Below are 21,825 nucleotides of genomic sequence, written 5' to 3' on the forward strand. Positions count from 1 at the left end.
GCCTGACAATCTTTATGAGGACTTTAGGCACCAAAACATAAAATTATGCTGCTGGTTTATAAAAAAAGTGCTTACTTTGGGAAATAGTCCTCACAAATACCAGGATTATGTGAGGAGTTTTTTTAAGAGTAGTATGTTAGTTATAACACACACATTAATCATCTTCAATCCATTTTTTATTCCTCCCCCCCAACTTATTAATCAATATATGAATTGTGCCTTAAAACAAAAAAAAGCTAACATGACCTGGGAAAAGGTAGACTGGAAAAGGAGTAAGGCAAATCAGTTGAAAGCCATTGACAAAAATATTAAAGTGACTTGTTCTGTAGTAGTTATTGGCGGGAGAAGGAAAGAGAAAGACAGGCACCAACCTACCACCACCTCCGCAATTAAGCCTACCATTTAATTAAAAAAAATATTATGATTCTGCCCTGCCCATCTGCTCTGAGTCTGAACAATCATAACTCTGCAACAAACATTATCTTGTTCTTAAAAACTTTCATATATATATATACACTGTAAGACTAAACTGAAGCAACAGATTTTACACTTAGTCAAAATGTTTTTTTTTCTCTATCCAACCAAGTTAAGTATGTCAGCAGCACACCTGTGCTGTGGAGAGCACTGGTAAAATAGCACACCCCAAAGACAAAAGAGTACTTAGGAGTAAGAACATCCCCATTTGTTGCTGTCCTATGACCTATAAATATAAACCAACATCAGTTCTATGTAACTGGGAAATTAAATAGAAATTTGTGTGGTAACATTTTCCTCCCCATCAAGTTCTCTCAGCAAGCTGACACAGAGCTATTCATGTGACACAGCAGCAAAGTACAGCTGTGCACTTAAGTCAATTCTTATAAAGACACATCCTCACCCCAAGTTTCTTTTTTCCCTTTAAAAGTAATGACTGTTCTCCAGTTTCACCACTTAATGACTGAAAAGTGCACTTCATGTAAAAGCTTGTGGTTTAATATAAATTAGACTGTAATCCCTTTGGGAATACTGAGATTTATCAAAGTGCAGAAGAATGCACAATACGTAACAGATGTCACTGCCTTAAACTGAGTGGCTGAACTGACGTTTCTGATCCTGTCTATGAGCCTGAACAGAAATTTCAGTTCCATTACCCTGATTCCCTCCCCCCACCCAACAACTCAAATATATACACTTTTAACTGATATTAGGAGTAAACTCTTCAACCATTTTATATGTCTTAATTTCTTAACATTACTACTGATTAGGCTCAAGATCTCTACATAAATCTATAATGACTGAACCCATATATGAAGTTTTAAAAAACAACTCTAATTTTATTAGAAATACATGATTTTTTTTATGTGGAAAACTCAAATTTCCCCCAAACTGAAGATCTGCATTTTGTTTAGTATCTCTTTTCCTGCTATTACCTGACAACATGGCAGTAATAGATAGGACCTCATTAGAACAGTTGTAGTCACAGCTTGCAATAACCATTTTAGCCAGCTGTGGGTCCAATGGAAATTCAGCCATCATGGATCCCAATTCAGTCAAGTCTCCATCATCATTTAAAGCAGCCAGGTAATTTAAAAGCTCTAAGGCTCTCATCAGAGTTTCAGGAGCTGAAAGAAAAAAAGTATGTAAGTAGGCACATTAACTAAACTGCTCTGAATCAGCACAAAATGAGGAAGCACAGACTATTATAAGCTATCTTTTTTTTTTTTTGTTCTCCATTCACTAGCATCCAAACACAAAACTGCTACCAAATTCAGTAATACACACCCAGGTGTGAATGAATACAGGTGCAGGGGAGGAAACAAAATTCATTTACAAAAGCTTTAATCACAAGGTTTAAATATTTGGAGATTACTGCTTTTCAAAATTCAGACAGCAGTGGCATTGTGATATACTCAGTATCATAGTAATATCACTTCCTCTCCCTGCAGATACCTTTTCCCTTGTTCCATACCAAACAGATCAATACAGCCCTAAACTCTCAGCCATGTCAACTTTAGGTATCTGCAGTCTTTCACGAAGCCAGCAAGAATGTTCTCTTAATCCTGCATCTCTCATACAGAGTCTGTATTAACCCACAAAATAAAAGAGAAGGAAATTCAAGTATTCAATTATAGAATTTATAGAACTTCTAGAATTCTAGAAAAATAGAACTATTTAAAAGCTTACAGATTATGCTTTATTTTTATTTGAGGGGGAAAAAACCAACTAGCTAACATATTTATATATGGGTCATCTACATTTTTAATTAGCAATATAAACCAGTCATTTTGGAAGCATATATGAACATTTAACACTTAGAAAGAAGATTCACATTAACTTAATAGTTTGAGCCAAAACCATGTATTCGGCTTTAACAACACTAGCCAATTTTACACAATTAGAATGTGTAATCAAGGTGATAAGTAAAAGAATTTCAAATAATAGACTTTCTAATGCCCATAATTTTCTCTTATTCTCTGCAGGCAAGGGGCATTCAGCAGATTCCTTGGTTCCATTAAAAGCTTTTACACAGACAGAAATACAAAAAGCTTGTTTTAATATGACATAGAACACTAAATTTCACGATAAACAAAAGACATTCCTTACAGACTACAATTAAAAAAAAAAAAAAAAAAAAACCAGAAAAAGAAAAGGTAAAGAATTTATTCCATGTTGTCATTATATAAAATAGTCACAAAAATAAAGATTGGAAAGATGGAAATAGATACCTGGAGGATCCATAAAATCAAAGTGCACCAAATCATCTATACCAAGCTTCTTGAGCTGTAATACTACAGATCCTAAGTTAGACCTCAAAATTTCAGGGTATGTGTTGTCCTGGGGGGGAGGGGAAAAAAAAGACAATTCAAAACACTTGTTCTTCCAAACCCTGTATAGTCCAGAAGCATTCAAATTCTGATTTTGTTTAACAGCATGGTACTCAACTACCTGAATCAGGTGTGCTCATAAACGTAATCTAAAAGAAGTAACCTTACCTGCATTTCAGTTTTGTAAGCCTTCTCTGTGTAGAGCCTGAAGCACTTGCCTGGTCGAGTACGGCCAGCACGGCCAGCTCGCTGCTGAGCAGAAGCTTTACTGATCGCAGTCACCAACAGAGACTCCACTCTGATACGAGGGTTGTACACCTATTTGAAAGTGGAAGCAGAGCAGAAAAGAAGGAAAAGAATAAACGGTTCATGGATAAGTCAACTATCTGAAAAAAAAAAGACTGCTTTAAATGTACTGTCAAGCACAGCTTCTGAGTAGGAAATCACAAGTTGTATATATTTGAAAGCAGAAAAAAAACTTGCTACAAAATGCTCTGGATCGGTGTCAGAGAGCTTCAAATACAACTGTCTAGAGAACAGCATTTTTTATTCATCTGCTAACAGCAACTCCTGCCAGGCTCCTTGTTCTCCTTAAGTGCGTGTATTTTTAGATTAAGATTTTCATGGCAAAAGGAACACGTCCAATTTGTTCTAAAGAGTGCTAAACAATCATGATGCTCTAAAAATTCCATAAAAAAAGTTGTCTTGATGTAATTATGAGGTTGAATAATCATGTTCTAGAGATCAGAAAAATCTAACATTAAGGTTGAACGGAACTGTAAAAATGAGGCTGATGACAAAACAAAACTCTATTTCAAGGGTACATGCAGATTGCCACAGTAAAAAATACGTGCTGGTATTTACTGTAAAATTTCCACTGCAGTCATAGATAAAACAGCAGCCCTGCCAACTCAATAGGGCTCATGGAAAGGAATATACTGTAAAAAAAGGCAGTATCAGATAGTAGTTTCAGTTGAAGATGTTCTTGGTCCCTGTTTTAACACCTTTCTGGTGTAAGCATAAACTATGTACAAAAACTTTAGTTCTTTCCACAGAAGGTATTCTTCTGGTATAAGAACTACCTGTGAAAAAAACTCAGCCTAAATGGTGATGGAAACTTGTGCATGAAGATGCACTGGCTTATTGTACTCACATTCTGCTGTATGTCTGCCACATTTTGCCAAAGTTTAAAAGGCTGACAGTGTGTATCAGTGTTAAACAAAAAGTCTAAGAAACCAAAGTGTAAAGAAAGTTACAGTTAGTGAAAAAACTAAATTACGATTACGATATGCGTTTTATTCTTTCTTTAGTTATTGGGTTGACTATAGGCAAACTACTTCTGTTCCTCTGAACATCCTATGATGTTCCAAGAACCACAATACAAGCTTGATTACAATCTTCAGGACTGCAACAGGACATGATAAATACTGATATAAAACAGTATGTATAATTTCTTTCTTCTTATTTTAGTGCTGGAGTTTTCTATTGAAGTAACTTAAAAGAAGAGGAGGCTTCTAGCACCAGTTTTAATTTACTTTCATACAATTTCTTGGTTTTACTTGAGCATTCTCAAGCATAGAGACAAAGTACAAAACCAACTATTCTAAAGTATCTAGAAATTCCACATTCCAGGTCCAATTCTAAGTTCCCACGTTTCTTTTTATTTTTTAAAATAAAATTCTTCTATCTAAAATTTGCAGACTAAATGCAAACCTGCAAGTTAAAAATAAAACAAAAACTCAACAATCAAGTTTAAGATTTCAAGTGGAAAAAAGACCTGGTGTCTGCAAAGGGAACAGTTACCTGAGCAAACCAGATTCCAGCATCTTTCCTACTATAAAGAAAGAGAAGATAGAATAGTATTTACCTTCTGTTTTGCAAAGCCAGGATCAATCACAAACACAACACCATCTATTGTTAATGATGTCTCAGCAATGTTAGTGGACACAACCACCTGTCAAGAAAACCCAAAACACCAAACAATTAAATGAAACTACTGCATTGTGACGCTAAAGAACTCTGATTTTGTCTCTGCACAAAGGATTTTCAGCAAACTTTCCTTCACTGCATCAGTAATGACCAGAGCTGCACTTTAACACTTTCACAAGATGATCTGAAATCAACCAAATGAACTTCTAGTGAAAAGAGCAAATTTTGTCCACTGTTTTTGCTCCCCTGTGAGTCTATTAACAACATAACAAATATTAATTTTGAGAAAAAGAAACCAAAGAGCAAAAATTTTACTTATGAAACCACTATCCAAATTTTTTCTCACTTGTCTGGTACAAAATGACAAATTACACTGGATCCCTTTAACATCATCTGTTAATTGTAGCTTTTTACCTTTTTTTGAAAGCCTGAACAGTACAAACTGGTTAAATAATATTAAATCAGAGATTATATACAGTACCAGCACAGTATTTTCTTTTATTTGATTTGCAATAAAGTGGTTATCAATACATTCCAGCTAAAATCCTGAACAATGTGTATTAATATTAACTTTGTCTTTTTCTGTCTCCAGATGTTCAAACACCGTTACAGATCTTTAATGTTACATTCTTAAATTTCTATAAACTTTCCGAAGGCTACATCTCATGTAAAAATTAAAGGCGATACCAGAGTTTTGAGGCTTCATTTGCCACCATTTAAATTTTGTGTCCAGAGATGCAGTGTAACAGTCTATAGATACCATTAGCTCTCATCCCAACAGTAGCCACACTGAATCTCATTATTAGCACGTTTAATCAGCTATCTCAGAAAAGACCCAAAACTTGTTCAGCACTTCATCAAAACTACTTACCTCTCATGTCTTAATTTCAGAGCATTTTGTCATCACTGTTTTCAGTTGAGCAATTAGAAGTGGAGAGGCCCCTAACACTTTGTTCAGTATTACAATGAAGCCAGTGGCTGGACTAGATTGATAATCCTGCTGATTTTCCTTCCTGCTGGCTGATCATTTTGCCAGTCAGCTACTTATTACACTCAGCTTGTCTCTTCTTAAGTAGACTTAAGGTCTAAGCTTGCCCAAATACTACAATATATTGAAAGCAATACTTTGGTGGAAAAAACACTGTCAATTTGGAATTATGGTGTTTCACTCTGAAACAATGCACTACTTAGAATTCCTCAAACAAACAAAAAAAAAATCCTGTACACATTTAATTCTCATGTAACCTGCACATATTATAGAAATAGATATAGAAATAAAGGCCGCAAACATAAATGCAATTCAGTGCAAAACTGCAATACATTTTCATAAAAAATTTGCAAGACAAAAATATGCAAATTAAACTGACACTTCCATGTTAAAAGGCCAGTCAATCCACATTCGGCTTGCTGTTACAGAATGTACCTCATCAAAAAGGTTCCAAGTTTTTCTGTATCTGCTAACGTACACAACTATCCACACCCAAAATCTTCAAACACCAATTACAGAGAAGCAACAAGATTTTGGTCCTGCTTTTAATCACCGACTTCTATTAGGGCACTTCAATACCAAGAACTCAACACTGTCAGTATGTTTAGTCCAAAAAGGTACAGCAATTTGACTTGTACCTGAATTTACTTAATTTAAACTTGAATCATATAGAACTTTCCAAAGGTAGAATGAAAAAAGTTATTTACACAGTGGATTTTGTTGTATGTACAGATATTATTTGTAAATGTCACAGTACTTAAAAAAACTAAAATTCATTAATGTAAAAACACAAGGAATTCAAAAAAAGAAAAAAAAAGATGATGAAATTACATCACAACTTTCAAGCCTAAATCAAAGTACAAAGTTACCTGGAAATCAAATAACTGAAATTAGCGCTAAACTACATAAAATAATAAATTGTACCTAAATAGCTTTAGCTGCAGTTTTGCAGTTACTGAGACAAATTTAAATACCTTATTTTCAATATTAAAAGAGATATAGCATCTACATCTAAAAATACTTCTATATTGCATATGTATTAACCAGCAATGCTTAAGACTGCTGAAACAAACTAGAACAGTTTGAAAAGAAGGGATAAGACAGGGAGCCTTTAACATGGGATAAGAATAGAAATGTTCTTTGTTAAGTCATCTTCATATTCCTCCACAGTATCAATTAAATACTCTGATTAACTGTGGTTTTTTATCTCTAATCTTAAGCTTTCTCGCAATAATAGCTGCTTTTTCCTAGCCCAAAGAGGAACAAAAAAAAGTGTAAAGTTATCAAGCTGTGTCACTACTAGCTGTTACCATCACGGCTACTGGAAGATGCCACAAAACTTCCAGTATCTTTCCTTTCACAAAGTTAAAGCTCAGGAGACACTGCAAGCACTTCTCTTACATTTTTATGACCATCAGAGCCTTTGAAACGATTCACACCACCTGCTACCTCTCTCTTCAGCAGTTCTAAAACCTAAGTTTGACTCCCACAGGAGACTGATTTTAAGATATGGAGGCACAACAACACATGGTTTTTCTTTACACATCTTGATCACCAAGACCAACTGAAACTAAACCAACATTTAAACAAATTTACAACACAGATACACTTTCACTGATAGCTAGATTTGTTATGAAGATTAAAAACTAAAACATGGAAGCCAGAACATTTCAGCCAAAGCAGGCAAAGAGGAAAAGTAACTTCCTAAGTCTGAGTCTGCTGCCTACTTATTGTGTCTAGAGTTGGCACCCTTTGGGTGTAACAATTTTTCTTGTAGTGAAATAGCTGCTACACCAAGAGTGTCTTCCTCTCAGAGACTGGTACTGGCTCTGTCAGTTCAACATAACGAAAGCTACACTCTGCACTTGTTATCCTCTTATGCAGAAAACCAAAACCTGTCTATCTTGAAGGGCACAATTTTAAATATGAATGAAAATTTAATGAAATACACAGCCACCACTTGTTCATTACTTAAGAGCAATTTCATTCATTTCAGTCATTTACTAATACAATCTTGGTGCAGCATTAGTTTCATGATTTCAGACCGAATGCTTCCTGCAGTCAACTTCAACAAGAAAACAAAGATAATTTCACTAAATTTATTAAGTGATTTACTCTTCCAGAACACTAGAAAGTTGTCAGTAGTATTCTACATGCATTCTATTGCACAAAAAAAGCAAACAATCAAGGAAGAAGCCCTGCCTAGAGCAGCTGGTATGATTCAGCTTACACCTTCAAAATCTTAGCTTTGTGATTGCTGGTTTCATAGAGCATTTGTTTAATTTCAGGAAGCTCCAGTACAACTCCTTCCCAGTGTTCAGTTTTAGCGAAATAACCACATAGCTTCTAATGTGCATTATGTGAGCACTGACATATTAATTTTATGAAGAACATTCACTGTGCCCTTTTAAGTTCTTCAGTTTCTCAATCCATCTTGTCCAATGAAAGAACCTCAATTCCTCATTTACTACTACAGAAAACACAAACCTCTAACTTTAACATACTTGTTTTAACTTGCATCTTTCTCAAAAACTTTAAGTAACAGAGAAAACCTCCCCTGAAGAGAAGTTCCATTTTATTTAAAAAAAAAGAGCACGTCTCAAAATAATTACCTATGGAAAAAATCCCATCCCTCCACATAAATCACATTTCTCATAAGAACATTATATGAATGCTACTTCCCTGCAGTCAAATCAAACTGTTACTACAACATCCTGGCCTTATATAGATGGAAGACAGAACTTTGATTTACACTGAGAAACAAATTCCAAGTTATCTAAAAATTCTAATGTGATAAAAACTTCTACTTGTTGCTGTTCAACTATATCTAAAGCAGTTGAAACTCTTATTTCATTGCCCACACAACTGTGAGCAGATACTTACAGAACAGCATAGTATTTACCTTTCTTCCTATTGCTCCATTCTGTTTTTTTGGTGGAGGAGGTTCAAATATCCTTTGCTGTTGCTGTGGAGGAAGGGTGGAATACAATGGAATGATTTTGATGTCACCAACTTCAGGACCTAAATCATCAATTTCTCGTTTTATCCTCTTGCAGGCTTCATCAATCTCCTACAAAACAAAAATATTGTTTAAAAGAGAAGTCCCTGAAAAAGGAAGTGCGTTTTATTTTAGAGTGCCTATGACAATTAGATTAAGTCTACACCGTGAAGAACAATTACAATAACTTCTATTTAAAAAATAAAAATAACTTAAAAAAAAAATCATTCAAGGTGCTCACTACATGTGCAATCAAATTTCCACAATACTTCAAGATGTTTCAGCCTCTATACTCTAATGAACAGCCTAATTTGTATTCAACATCCTTTTTCTTTTAGTCATGTTTCCTAATTAAATTTCTACAAATTGTACTAAAATTGAAATCTCTCACCCTGGAATATCAAACTGCACTCATGACCTTTTCAATTTTCACAATCTGAAAAAAATTGATGTGCAAGATATTTTAAATAAGCCAATTAAGCTTTAATGTCACGTATCGCTAATGCAATTATGTGCAAGATTTGCTTCATTGTACCTAATGAGAACAAACACCTTTACAGTATAAACATGGATGCTCAAAACCAAACCTCTTAATTCTGCACTTCAGATTTTATTTTAAAATTAACTGAAATCCCATCTAAGCTTAAGAAAAGACAGTGAAATACTCTGAAGATTAAAGACTTTTCATGCCTTTCTTAACCTTAGTATTTTCTAGCCTATTTTCTGCTTACCATCCAAAACAGTTCCCCACAGCCCAATCATTTACAACTCCATTTAGTTTTAAAACAACTATATTTAAGCCAGCTACATGACCCATAATTATGGCAAGATTTAATGAAAATTGAAGTGCACAGAAATTCAGGTTAATGAATAACACCATTCAATAGCTTCAACTTAAAAATCACAACAGAGCCCCCACTAGTATAACTAAGAGACACAGTGACCAACTATTGATCTTCCAGCTGAACTACTGATGGGAGAATAAAGTTATCATGACAAGAAGCAATAGTAGGCAAAAGCGAAGAAACAGCTACAACATACTCTGAGAAAAGAGGGGAGACCTCCCTTATCATAAGGTGATGTTTAAGACCCTAAAGCAAATACATGGAAATGGTAACCTAAAGGCTCTGTAAAATTACTGCTTTAAACTGTAATTTGAAAAACAAAAGCAGTCTCCCTTTTAAAAACCATAAATTCAGACAGATCTGCACCAAATCTGGGTCTTTCACTTCTTCTTAAAGAGACATTTAAGCTTTCAGCACGACTGCATTGAGTAAGTTTTAAAGCACAGACAATACTAGTTCTGTATTGGTCAGTCTATATAATTAATGTAAGCATGGCAAAATGCAGGCTCTTCCTCTCTAGTATCCAAGAGCCCTTTTAAGAATAACCCTAATGATCTGGCATTGCCTTGCCAATTTGAATGAATTGCAGATATTTACCAAAAACCTCATTTAAAAGGTGCACTTTGCCAACAAATCCAACACATCTTCATAAAAGGCAAGGGGTATACCAGAAACTGAGCTGCAATGCCCATTACTGGTTTACTAACAGAGAATGAATTTCTTCATACAGGTGTCAGTACCCAGTGTTCTCCTGATAAATTCCCTTTTTAAGTTCAGTAATAGCCTTCCAGTGAAAAGGGAGTTAAATATTTAACACAAACAAAAATAGAGCACAGACCTTAGTTCCTGGTCTGAGGGTCACTACATACTTGCGGAATTTGAGCAGATTATACTGTGTAATTGTGGAAGTTGTGATGCTGGACAGGATGCTTAATCTTCAACAGTAATGACTAGAGACTCCAGGACAGGTTTATTCTTAAGATAGTAAAATACACGCAAGCAGTGATAAATGAAAGCACTACACTCTACGGAACACGTGTGTTCAGAGCCACTGATCATCTTTCAGAAGAGATAAAAGTACTGTTTCTCCCTAGAGTTTCCCAGTGTAGTTTCAAAGTATCCCCAAATCAGGATTCATTAAAATACTTCAACATAGAGATGACAAGTGCAAATACAGCCATTACTCTCTATAGATTTGCAAGAAGGATGCAAGTCACCAAGAGCCACTGCCACTCATCTAAAGACAGTAAAAGAGAATTCTTTAATAGCAGTAGTCTTAATTTTAAAAAGGAAGAGTAGTTTCCTTTTATTTACCACTGACATAAACCAGTGTATCTACTTCAGTATATATACTATCAGTATATTTACTTGGAAGTGGTCACAGGAACAAACTTGCCAGTTCAAGAAGCACTTGGACAAGGTTCTCGGGCACAGGGTGTGATCCCTGGGGCTGTCCTGTGCAGGGCCAGGAGTTGGACTTTGATGACCCTAGTGGGTCCCTTCCAATTCAGGATATTCTATGAATCTGACTGTAACCAGAACCACCCAGATGATGACCAAAACTGGTATCCCAGAGTACACAATCTAGAAGGAATATGTGTGGTAAGAATAGTCTGAAAGTGTTAAGGATTCTTTCAGGTGTTAAAGATTTGTTAGGATCATGTAAAAACATTTAAATCCAGAGATATGAGACATACAGTTGAAGGCACAATTCTAACTTTAATCCTCTGAAGATTCAGCAAGTCTAATTCAATGGTCCCAACTAACTCAAGTATGAAAAGCTTTTTTTTTCTTAAAAAAAAGGAACAAAAAAAAAATCAAACAAAGAAACCCTCAAAACCCCACCACATACCTTTAAATACTTGCACACTATCTACTCCGAACAAATCCATTACAAAACCCCTTCCTTGAAGAGGGATTATTCCATCAACATGCACAGAAGAGGAATTTTTTCTTCTCGGGTGGAGGAACAGGAAGGTAGAGTGAACATGCCTTGCATTTAGATTATGCCTGAAAAGCTCCTCAAAGCCCTGACTATCCCACTGACTACCTGAGATAGTGGGTACCAGGGTATGGGAAGCAGGAACAGACACAGGATCAAAGAACCCACATTTAGACCCATGACTGCCCAGTGCATCAGCACAAAGACCTGCTTCACAGTTAATCAAAGAAAACAGGCCTAAAATGCACAAAGTGAGAGGCTTAGGTAATACCAAAGTTACTCAATTGAACTTGATCCTAGTTCCTCACAAAAAAGATTTCTTAGGACTAATCTCAGTAAAATTGTAGTCAATGAAAATGTCCATCGATGCACTCATTCTAAAGAGCTGACTATCAAAAGGCAAACAACAAACAGACCACAAAAAGGGGAAAGGTTACACTGCTAGCTAAAATGCTCATTTATCTCAAACTGGAAGTGCCACAACACACACATCTATACTTCACAACACCTAATCATCAGAATTGTTCCGGTAGTCTTAAGTACTTTAAAACTTCCAAAAACTTCTTGTTGATCCAATCAAAATAAATGTACACTACAAAGACAATAACTACAATTTAGCTGAAGCACTATGGAAACTAGAATTAAGCAGCAGTTATGAACTCCACAACAGCACATTCTGAATACTAACATGGAGTTCTCAACATTCTTCCACACCATCAACAGCCTAAGTGATTTTCCTTGGAAAAGCTCCAAAGACAGAAAATAATCAGCAAAGAGAAAATATTTCTTTTTATACTAGTGATCAAGAAGGTAATGGGGTGTTGAATATTTTTCAACCAGGAAAAACAAAGTGATCTCAACATCCAAATGAGAGTCAACAATTTGTATTTTGTGCCTACAGCTAAACTGAAACAGGTTGCAAAAGGGAAAAAAGCTGGAACCAGGAAAATAATTTTATTAAGGTGACTATTATTAAATCAAATTTAAGCTAATTCACACAGTGTTCCTTCCAAAAAAATCATGTCATTAAGAAGACTGGTTCTAGAAAAAAAATCCTGAGCAGGCTGCTTTGTTTCCAAACAACTGGTGGGCAATAGGCAATATTTAGAAAACCCATCAAATTAGGTGGATTCCATTCGGGAGCTCAAATATCAGAAAGTAATTCCAAGACACCAAAAAGCTTCAGGATTTTAACGTGAACTTCCATTTGTGCATGGAACTTTCCTGATCTCAGCAAGGCCGAGGTCTGGATAGGAATCAGTGCTTAGCACTGTCTTGTTTAGAAAACAAAGAACAGGGTGCACAGTTTTCTTCCACTTTATTACAAACAGAACTGCAGCCATCTATATTTTGACATAACAGTAAATAGGTTACTTATGCCTCCTGAATCTGACAGGAATTTTACTCCATCTTAACCTACTTTTCAAAGAAAAGGTAAGCTGATGGCTAGTGTCAAAAAAAAACAAAAAAAACCCCAAACCAAACCAAAAAAAACAAACCCAAAAAACCCCAACAAACTCAACCCTTGGATGCACTAATTTTTATTCCTCTCACTAAAGCTGTGCTTCTGTGCAGCTAAAAATGCAATGGTCCACCAGACCAGAAGGAAATTCTTGAGTTTGAAACCTGTTGACAAATGGAGTCCTGAACTCTTAGAATGCCAGGATTGCTGCTTATATTCCATTATAACATCCTCTGGATAGGGATAGCAATATACTTGACCATTAGCAAGAATAACAGAAAAAAAATAGAGGAGCAGTTGCATATATTATTAATTCACCACATCTATAAGAGACAAGTTTGCACTGAAAAAAAATACATGATTCTTATTAGTTCCACTACAAGTTCCATTGAATGGTAGTAATAAAACCCTAAACACAAACATAAAAAGAAACCAGAAAGACAAGCAGCAATGTAGTTCACAGAACACAAGGTTGGAAGGGACCTCAAAGATGATCTGATCCAACCTCTCCTGGGTGTCCTAGGTTTGCCCACAGAAGGTGGAGCTTAGAGCCATGGGGGCATGCCTGGGTTGCTATTCCATACCACCCGTGTCATAGCGGGAAAGGGGGAAGGGGGGCATGGTTTCAGGGGAAAGAAAAAGGCAATACACCCCAAAGTGCACCATTTTGTTCCCTCTCTTCCTTGGGGAAGCTGCGAGTTGCGGCAACGCTGCCAGCTCTCACCGACCAGCACTTCAGACTCTGTCCCTCCATCACCCATTCCTTCCTGTTACTTGGAGAATGCAGCTCCAGGAAGTCAATGCAACTGGGACACAGTTCCAAGAAAAGTGGCAAACATAGCAAGGATGTGGCTCCAAAAAGCAGCAGTGAGGCGAGTAGTGCAGTCTGGGAATGCAGCGGCAGCGAGCCTGAGCACAGCCCAGATGAGCTGAGTAGTTCAGGAATGAAGCAGCAGCGAGCCTGAGCCCAGCTCAGTAGAGCCATCCAGGAATGGAGGAGTGGCGAGCCCGAGCCCAGTGGTCCAGAAAAGCAGGGGGTGCAACACGGATGATCCAGCTTTTTGGGGGTTTGTCTGTCACTGTTACGTTGTCTCAGCCTTGGGGAGCACCAGCTGCAGAGTGCCCACCATGTTGTCTTTGTCTCAGGAATAGCCACCACAGGAAGGCCCCCCATCTTCTTTTCCTCTTGACAGCCACGTGTTACTGAGTCAAGGTGGTGAACACCTTTTGTGTGTAAAGCAGCTTCTCTTTTTCATGCTTTTGTTATTAATACTGTTGTTTTTACTGTGTTTCTTATTTCACTGCTGTTTGCTTTCAGTATATCTCAACCCACAGTCTCCGCCTTTGTCCCTCCTGCACCAGACAGGGGCTAGGAGGGAAGGGGAGTGGCTTATTTGGAGGTTAATTCCCAGCTGATGTTAAACCACCACACTTGGCAAAAGCACAGTCTAGACAAGATGGCTCAGAACCCTATGCAGCCAAATCCCATGTGACCAATGTTGTGGAATCCACCACTTCCCCTTTGAGATTATTCCAATGCCTGATTATTGTCATCGTGAAAGATTTTCCTCTTTTGTCTAATCACAAGCTCCTTAGGAGTAACTTTTATCCATTACCCCTCAACTTTCCATGTGACTCTTTGTACAAACACAGTCTCCATCTACATTGTAGCCATCCTTTAAATACTGGCTCATGGTGGTAAGTCTCCCCCAAGCCGCCTTCTCTCAAGGCCAAAAAAGCCCAGTTCTCTCAGCATTTCCCAGTCTTTTGAACATCTCTGTGGCCTTAAGTTACTGAGTTACATTACTCTTGCAAAGGTAACAATCCAATAACCTGAATTTCCTTCCGTTTTGTTTGTGTGCAAGACTCAACCGTGGTGCCACAGAGGAGGCTTCAAATCACATTGATAATAAACAGCAGTTACTGAATGATGGACTGTGAGCTATCCCGAGCCAAAGCTCTTCAAGTGCTGGCATTCATTCTGGCTCACAGGCATAGCAGTACACACAAACAGCCAGTTAACTTGCTGGGCAGGCTCCACTTCATCTTTATATCTTAACTTCTCATCTTTACAAAAATCATTTCTACAAAGAGATGGTTACTAGCGATGTCATTTTAAGCACAGTTAATGCAACAATTCACGTACTTGGCATGCAAAACAGAATTCAATGATTTTCTAAACATGGTCCTTGGTAAAATTATTTCAGAAACCCTTTTTTCAGCCGACCCTCTATTTGGTACACTTAAAGAATCTCATGGGATAAGCAAAACTTCAAGACTGCTCCAATTAAAACATACTATAAGCCCTTTTAAACAGGAGATGAGTCTTATCTACAACACATCAGCTGCTACACTACACAGAGTTAGATTTAGCTTTACCTTGGATAAATGAGTCAAGTAACTGTAAAACCCTGAAGGACACTAATGCCTAAAACGTGTGAGGCAATTTTACCTTGTGTAAAATGAGTATGTAGGAAGGGAAACAAATGCATAGACAAAAATTATTTCACAAACCAAAAATATCTGGCAGACACCTTAACTCGCTCCCTTCTCTTTTGACTTCTATCACAGGCAGGGCACAGCTAGACACAGCTGGCTTGGATGCCATGAACCTTCCAGAAATGCCTTCTGTGACCTTAAACCTGCACGGAACTTCCCTAATTTTCCTTTCTTCCTCTGGGAATAAAAGCAGACTGCTACAAGCTAAAATGAGGACACAGCAGTAAAAAGAACTGGCACCAACAGCTGCATCACTTCCAGAGAGATCTCTGAACACAAATTTATAGAAAGAAAACTTTGTAAAGTTATGCACTCAGACAAAAAAAGTAATATATGGAAAAAGCCAACACTTGACCATAACTACAACTGCTCTGTCAAGTCAACACTGAACTTGCCTCAGTATAATGCCTATATTCAGGATCTTTTGAAATATCTGACATATCTCAAATGAACGAAGAGCAAAAAACCTTCCTCCCATTAGCACTTGAACAACATTAGTATTATTACTCTTCTTTCAGTTTACGCCACCCAATTCAATACTTTCTACGACAACTCATTAAGCCTAGTACACAGACTGGCTTAATCTCACCCAGTCACTACCACTGAGACTAAAAGTTGTCAATTTTTACTTCAATTTCCTCATAAGAAAGCCTCCGTTTTCTTTCAGTTCCACAGTTTAACCAGTCTTACTGTGATAAAAAAAATTGTGCCAATAAAATAAACTCCTTTAATTACAAAACTTTTTATCAAAACATCAAAAATGTTTTGCAACTCTCTCCTATGCCAACATCAATTTTATCAATATCACTTTAAGCCTTTGTAGAACACTGAACTTTGCAGCAACATTTTTCACTATAGTTATCTACAATCAAAAACACCACTGCTGATCTGTATTTCAAGTCTCCAGATGCAGCCTGGATTCTCCTTCCTAAATGTGTAATGATGCATTTGGCTTTATAAAGAAAAGGGCACCAGACTGACAGAGAACACAACTGGCATTTGTAAGTGGCTATGTTACCAAAACATGTAAGACATATCTATACAGTTTCTGTGTCATTATTTCTGCCACCCCCATTCCACAAGTTTTGTCTGTAAGGATGTTACAGCTACTCCCAGATTACTGATCTTAATGGAGTATAAAATCTAATAGTGTTTTAGCAGAACTCCAGTAGACAATAAACCAGTTGCCTCTCAGATCTGCAGGTGAGCCAGTCTTGAGACACCTGAAGTCAACCTTAACAAATGTGTATCTACACAACTAGACTACCAAATTTGTAATCTCAATGACTGAGAACAAGTTGGACAACACCTATTGTCTAAGAAAGACATGTTGACTGAAATGTAATTATGCTTTTCCCTTGTGAACAGAAATCCGTGTCAGAGTGTCCAATTTTGCCTGTGACTGACATCAGACAACCTAGCTTACAGCTACCCAGGTTATACCTTTTTTGAATATTGGCATGAAGCATGAACATTATTTCCATATTCTGGAATCTTCCTGATAGACCAGGGTGGTTTTTTTGTTTGGTTTTAAGATGAACAGATGAGCTTTCTTCCATACAGGGACTGTAGGACAAGTCCTGTTTCAAAATGTTTATTCCTAATAAATTTGGGGTTTAAACATCCTCTTTTGTTATTAATGGACTGAAAAGCAATTCATGCAACATAATCACATACTATTCCCCCTTTCAGGATTCAGGAAGTTTTTACTGAATACTTATTTCTGCACCATTAACAACAATTTTATCTTCATCCAGTAACAGGCCTATACAATTAAGATTCCTTTAGTTTCCAAATGTATTTAAGCTTCTTTTAATTTTTTGGGCATGACAACACAGATCTTTTACCCTGTTCATGTTGTTTTCAAGAATCCAAAAGAACTACACAGCATTTCTGTCTAGCATAAATAACTTTCCAGCAACTATGCCTCTTGAACCCAAAGCATATAGTGGTAAGCACACCTCCCAGTTCTTGAGAGTACAGTAGGTCCCATCACTTCAGATTCAACAGTGACACATCTGCAGGCTTTTATGAGGCTCAGCAGAGGCCCCAAAATGTCATTAATCAAAATGGTTAAAACACTTCAAAGCTTCTCTACAGAAGCTAAATCAGACTTCAATTTCATGCTAACCACCTAAATTCAGAGTAGCCTGAGGCAGAGCCAACTCCAGTGCCCCTGGACAGTACCATCAACTGAAATGTGGACTGAAGAACTGTAGACTCCAGAGCAGAGGATGGTATCTTACCAATGCAAGTTTTAAGTGATTCAGTAATACAACATGGTTGATACATTTATGCATAATTTTATATATATGAGCATGTACTATATGCAGGATTTTATTCAACATTTGTTTATAATACATTATATCCTGCAGATTAACTCAGTGGAAATCAAAGAACCTGTTCACACAAAATAACAGAGTAGGTCTGTAGCACAGGCAGGTACCAGCCCAGTTCAGTGTGGAGCCATTTGCGAAATCAAAACTTAGTCATCCCACGCCCTGCTGCAATTGTTGCAATAGGTTATTTAGAGTAACACACAGCAACTGATGTAGCAAGGACATAATTTATAAATCAGAAGGACAAGTATTTGTGCCTCATGAAAGGTTAAAGACAAGCCTGATTTAGCATCCTGGTAAGAAAACAAAATCTGCTGAAACAGCTGGTCAGCAGTGTTCCTTTCTGTTGCCACCGATTCGTTCACCCATTTGCAACAGCTGTTTCATTAATTCACACATTTACCTGCCTGACTAGTCTGAACTACAAATTCAAGCTAAAACCAACGAGGTAGACTTCAAAACCACAACTGTTGAACAGTTTCTCTACCTGTACTTTAACTCACAGCAGTAATCCAAAGAAGGACAAATTTATAGGCCAGAGTATTTGCTTTTACAGGGACCGCCATTGCCTTGTTTTTCAAGGGAGGAGATGACCTGCCAGAAAACACTTTAATCAAATGTCTTAAAACTCACCTAAGAGGCAACACATCTTTATATCTGACAAAGCTACTCAAGAAGCCTGGATACCTTTAGCATCACAAGTTATTTGTGCCACTTTCCTCCCTTGGCATAGTTAAGATTGTGTACACTTAGATGAAAGACACTGAATTGTATCACATCCTTTGAAAGGAGAATGAGTTGGAAAAAGATTTTTGCTAGCTGCCTTTCTTCCCCTACTTAAAACAAACTTCAGGTTGACAAAGTCCAGCAAACTTTCATAATGTAAACTTTTCATATGGGTTTTTTACCTCTTCTCCATCTCAGTCTACTAATAAAGATACTCATAAGAGTTTCAAAGCAACAGAGTAGGACTACAAAAATATCCTAGTTTATTTCAAGTAAAGCATTTAAGATGTCCAGAAAACTCTCATTTCCTGATGTAGTTTAGCTTAAGTGCTTTTATACAATCCTCTTTTGCAAGGCACCAAGTCCATTTCTGAGACATAACTCCCTGAATTTGTGGTACATAAAGTCTACAGCCTAATACTCAAAGTTATTAATTAAAAAAAAACCAAAACTTAAGCATTCTTATTAAAACTAATACCAACAGCTAAGTAGCAGAACCAAAGGGTTATTCTTCAGGTAAGTTGTACAATACACATCCAGAAGTGCAGAGAACTACACCTTTTTAGTAAAAGTCAAAGATGCTATCAGGTACCCAGAAGTTTTGAGTTCACATCAGTACAAACCTTGGGATCACACTGCAGGTTTCTGAAGTACATGAGTTAATGGGAATTTTCATTTTAGAGAGGGCTGGCATAGCATATGTATATTACAGATATGTACAATGTAAAGGACCCAGAGCATATGGCAGGGGAAAATATCTCAGGTCACTTAAATGATAAACTACAAAAGGAAACTAAAAATCTCAGTCTACACAAGACACTTAAAATAGTTATTGTATGGAACAATGGATAAAAAAGGGAAGAAAGTACCTCTTGTCCAGTAAGAAAGAGTAACAGATCTCCCTCTTCTTCTTCACACATGTGAATTTGGATCACTGTTCGAATGGCAGCCTCAAGGTAGTCCCTTTCTGGTTCTGGAGTATAGAATATCTCCACGGGATGGGTGCGACCCGGGATAGTTAGAAGAGGACAGTTATCAAAATAGATCTGAAACTTGCCAGCATCTAAAGTAGCACTCATAACTATAACCTGTAGGTTTGGAGGACAAGAAAAAAAAAAAGTTATTCAAGAGGTTTACAAGAATTTGTGAAATGTTACATGTGCAATATGTAATTGTAAGAAAGTAATCAACTATTAAGCATGCTTTTATCACCTGAATACAGCACCCTTGTTACAAAGGTCCAAAAAAATTCTTAGTTCAACACATAAGGTTAAGCTACAATTACATTGTTGGTAGTAACTTGAATACAAACCACATTATGAATTTCCTAGGGTTATCCTTCCAATGTAAATTATCATAGATCAAAAAACAATTCTAAAAATCAGCTAATGGTAAGCACACAGATACTTTAACATGCCTGCAACTAGAAAGGAGATGCTTTTGGACTTCATCATTACTGACCTTCAAATCAGATCTTTGTCTTACAACTTCCTTCAGAACTCCCATCAAGATATCCGTAGCCAGTGTTCTCTCATGGGCCTCATCAAGAATTATAACACCATAGCGCTCCAGCAAAGGATCATTCATTGCTTCACGAAGTAACATACCATCAGTCATATACCTGAACACAAAGAGAAACAATTTCAACATACATTTTGTTTAGTAAGTCTGATACAGAATCCTTATAATTTAAAAGTAGAAACATCAGTAAACTATTTCCAACAAGGTAACAAGGCCATTTTAAGATTTTAAACAGAAATTACTTTAGAGTATAAGTGAAATCTGGGATTAAGGGAGGAAAACTTGAAAAAAAGAGGGGGAAACAAACTTCAGTAACATTTATAACTAGTTTGTAGACTATTACTGGCAGACTTCCACACCTACAATCAGAGACAGGAAGAAAAGGAAAAAATCCTCTGAAATCCTAGAAATACTGCTTCTGCAAGAGTTGCTACTCTTTTCTGTTTGCAGATCATCCATTCACTTCCTGCTTTTCTGTCTCAGTTTCTTTTTACACATTAACTTAATTCTCTACCCTTCAACTACCTGTATAACAAAAGTGAATACATCTTTTATAGAAAAAGCATTAATCCTTGAACCACACTATGTGGTGCTTTTAAGTGAGCATTTTGAATGTAATCTGCAAATGACATATTAAGTGCACCTGGTTCCACCGACACAGCACGGGAATCTAGAGCAGCTGATAACTAAAACGCTATGGATTATGTGTCCCAGAGCCAGTTTTGAAACTCTGGATAGTTCTCCTTACTGAAATAAACTACTGAACTTCACCAGAAGTAGCCTGAGTAGAAGATACCACAGACAAATGTCTGAATGTATAATAACAAAGAGAAACTACATGCTGAAGGGCTTTATTCTGAATAGCACCTTAATTATAAAATACTTCTTCAGATCACCTTCTTCTTTATGGATCATTAAAAATTAATTTCCATAGAGTGCAGTGATTTCTTAAGAAGGAAGCAATAATTTCCAACTCTACTCAAGCCTCACACCTCAGGTTTCTCTCAGCTCATGCTATGGTTCCAGTCTCTCTTCCCCACTCACAGAAAGTACCTATCCATAGACTCACTCCCTTATTACTCCTTTCATACCTTTGCTCACACCTTTCACTACCCTGCAATTCCCTCACCTCCGAGTATAATGTTATAGCTTTACCTGAGAGTTGCCATACTTACTTTAAAATGGTTTTTGCACTACTGCAATCTTCAAATCGAATGGAGTAACCGACCTCCTGCCCCAGCATGACATCCATCTCATCAGCAACCCGCTGTGCCACACTCATCGCGGCCACTCGCCTGGGCTGGGTACACGCCACTCCCCTCTTCGGGCCAGGTAACGAGCGCATGTAGTCAACACACCACTGGGGGATCTGTCAAGAACAAAATTCAGTTATAAACACACTTCAAATGGCCAGATATAATCTGCAACCTTTGTACAGGATCAAGAGTTAGTTAAGAATTCCACGGAGATGCCAACTGCATGCACAAAAAGATGCAAAGCAGGAGAGCAGACAGACTAGTTAGTTTGACCTAATGTCACTAAATAAAGCCCACTCACATTAAACAAGTGCATAACTATCTTTGAAGTCATCAAGAAAATACAGAGGTTCACAGTACATTTAAGCACTGATAGATTGGTACCTTATACAGATACTTAGCAGCAGCCAACACGCTCCAAAGCAACCAAAATTAAATCTGACAACTCAAAAATTGAGATCCATAGCACAGTTTGTTGTTAAAGTTTTACAGTAAGCAAACCATGTTTTGTGTCTT

The 21,825-nt window shown here is 37.0% G+C and overlaps 1 protein-coding gene across 1 annotated transcript in view; it reads right to left on the minus strand.

Moving 5' to 3' along the window:
* The window catches only part of DHX15 (DEAH-box helicase 15), a 50,078-nt gene that overhangs the window by 18,272 nt on the left and 9,981 nt on the right, over positions 1 to 21,825 (minus strand). The window contains exons 3-10 of the mRNA XM_027686320.1: positions 21,229 to 21,422; positions 19,994 to 20,153; positions 19,402 to 19,620; positions 8,624 to 8,791; positions 4,672 to 4,758; positions 2,973 to 3,122; positions 2,706 to 2,814; positions 1,410 to 1,601 (exon numbers count right to left, since the gene is read on the minus strand). Of these exons, the coding sequence (XP_027542121.1) occupies positions 1,410 to 1,601; positions 2,706 to 2,814; positions 2,973 to 3,122; positions 4,672 to 4,758; positions 8,624 to 8,791; positions 19,402 to 19,620; positions 19,994 to 20,153; positions 21,229 to 21,422 (1,279 nt within the window). The remainder of the gene's footprint in view (positions 1 to 1,409; positions 1,602 to 2,705; positions 2,815 to 2,972; positions 3,123 to 4,671; positions 4,759 to 8,623; positions 8,792 to 19,401; positions 19,621 to 19,993; positions 20,154 to 21,228; positions 21,423 to 21,825) is intronic.

The sequence above is a fragment of the Neopelma chrysocephalum genome, unplaced genomic scaffold (assembly GCF_003984885.1).
Source record: "Neopelma chrysocephalum unplaced genomic scaffold, ASM398488v2 Primary Assembly neopelma1_71, whole genome shotgun sequence".
Classification (NCBI taxonomy): Eukaryota; Metazoa; Chordata; class Aves; order Passeriformes; family Pipridae; genus Neopelma; species Neopelma chrysocephalum.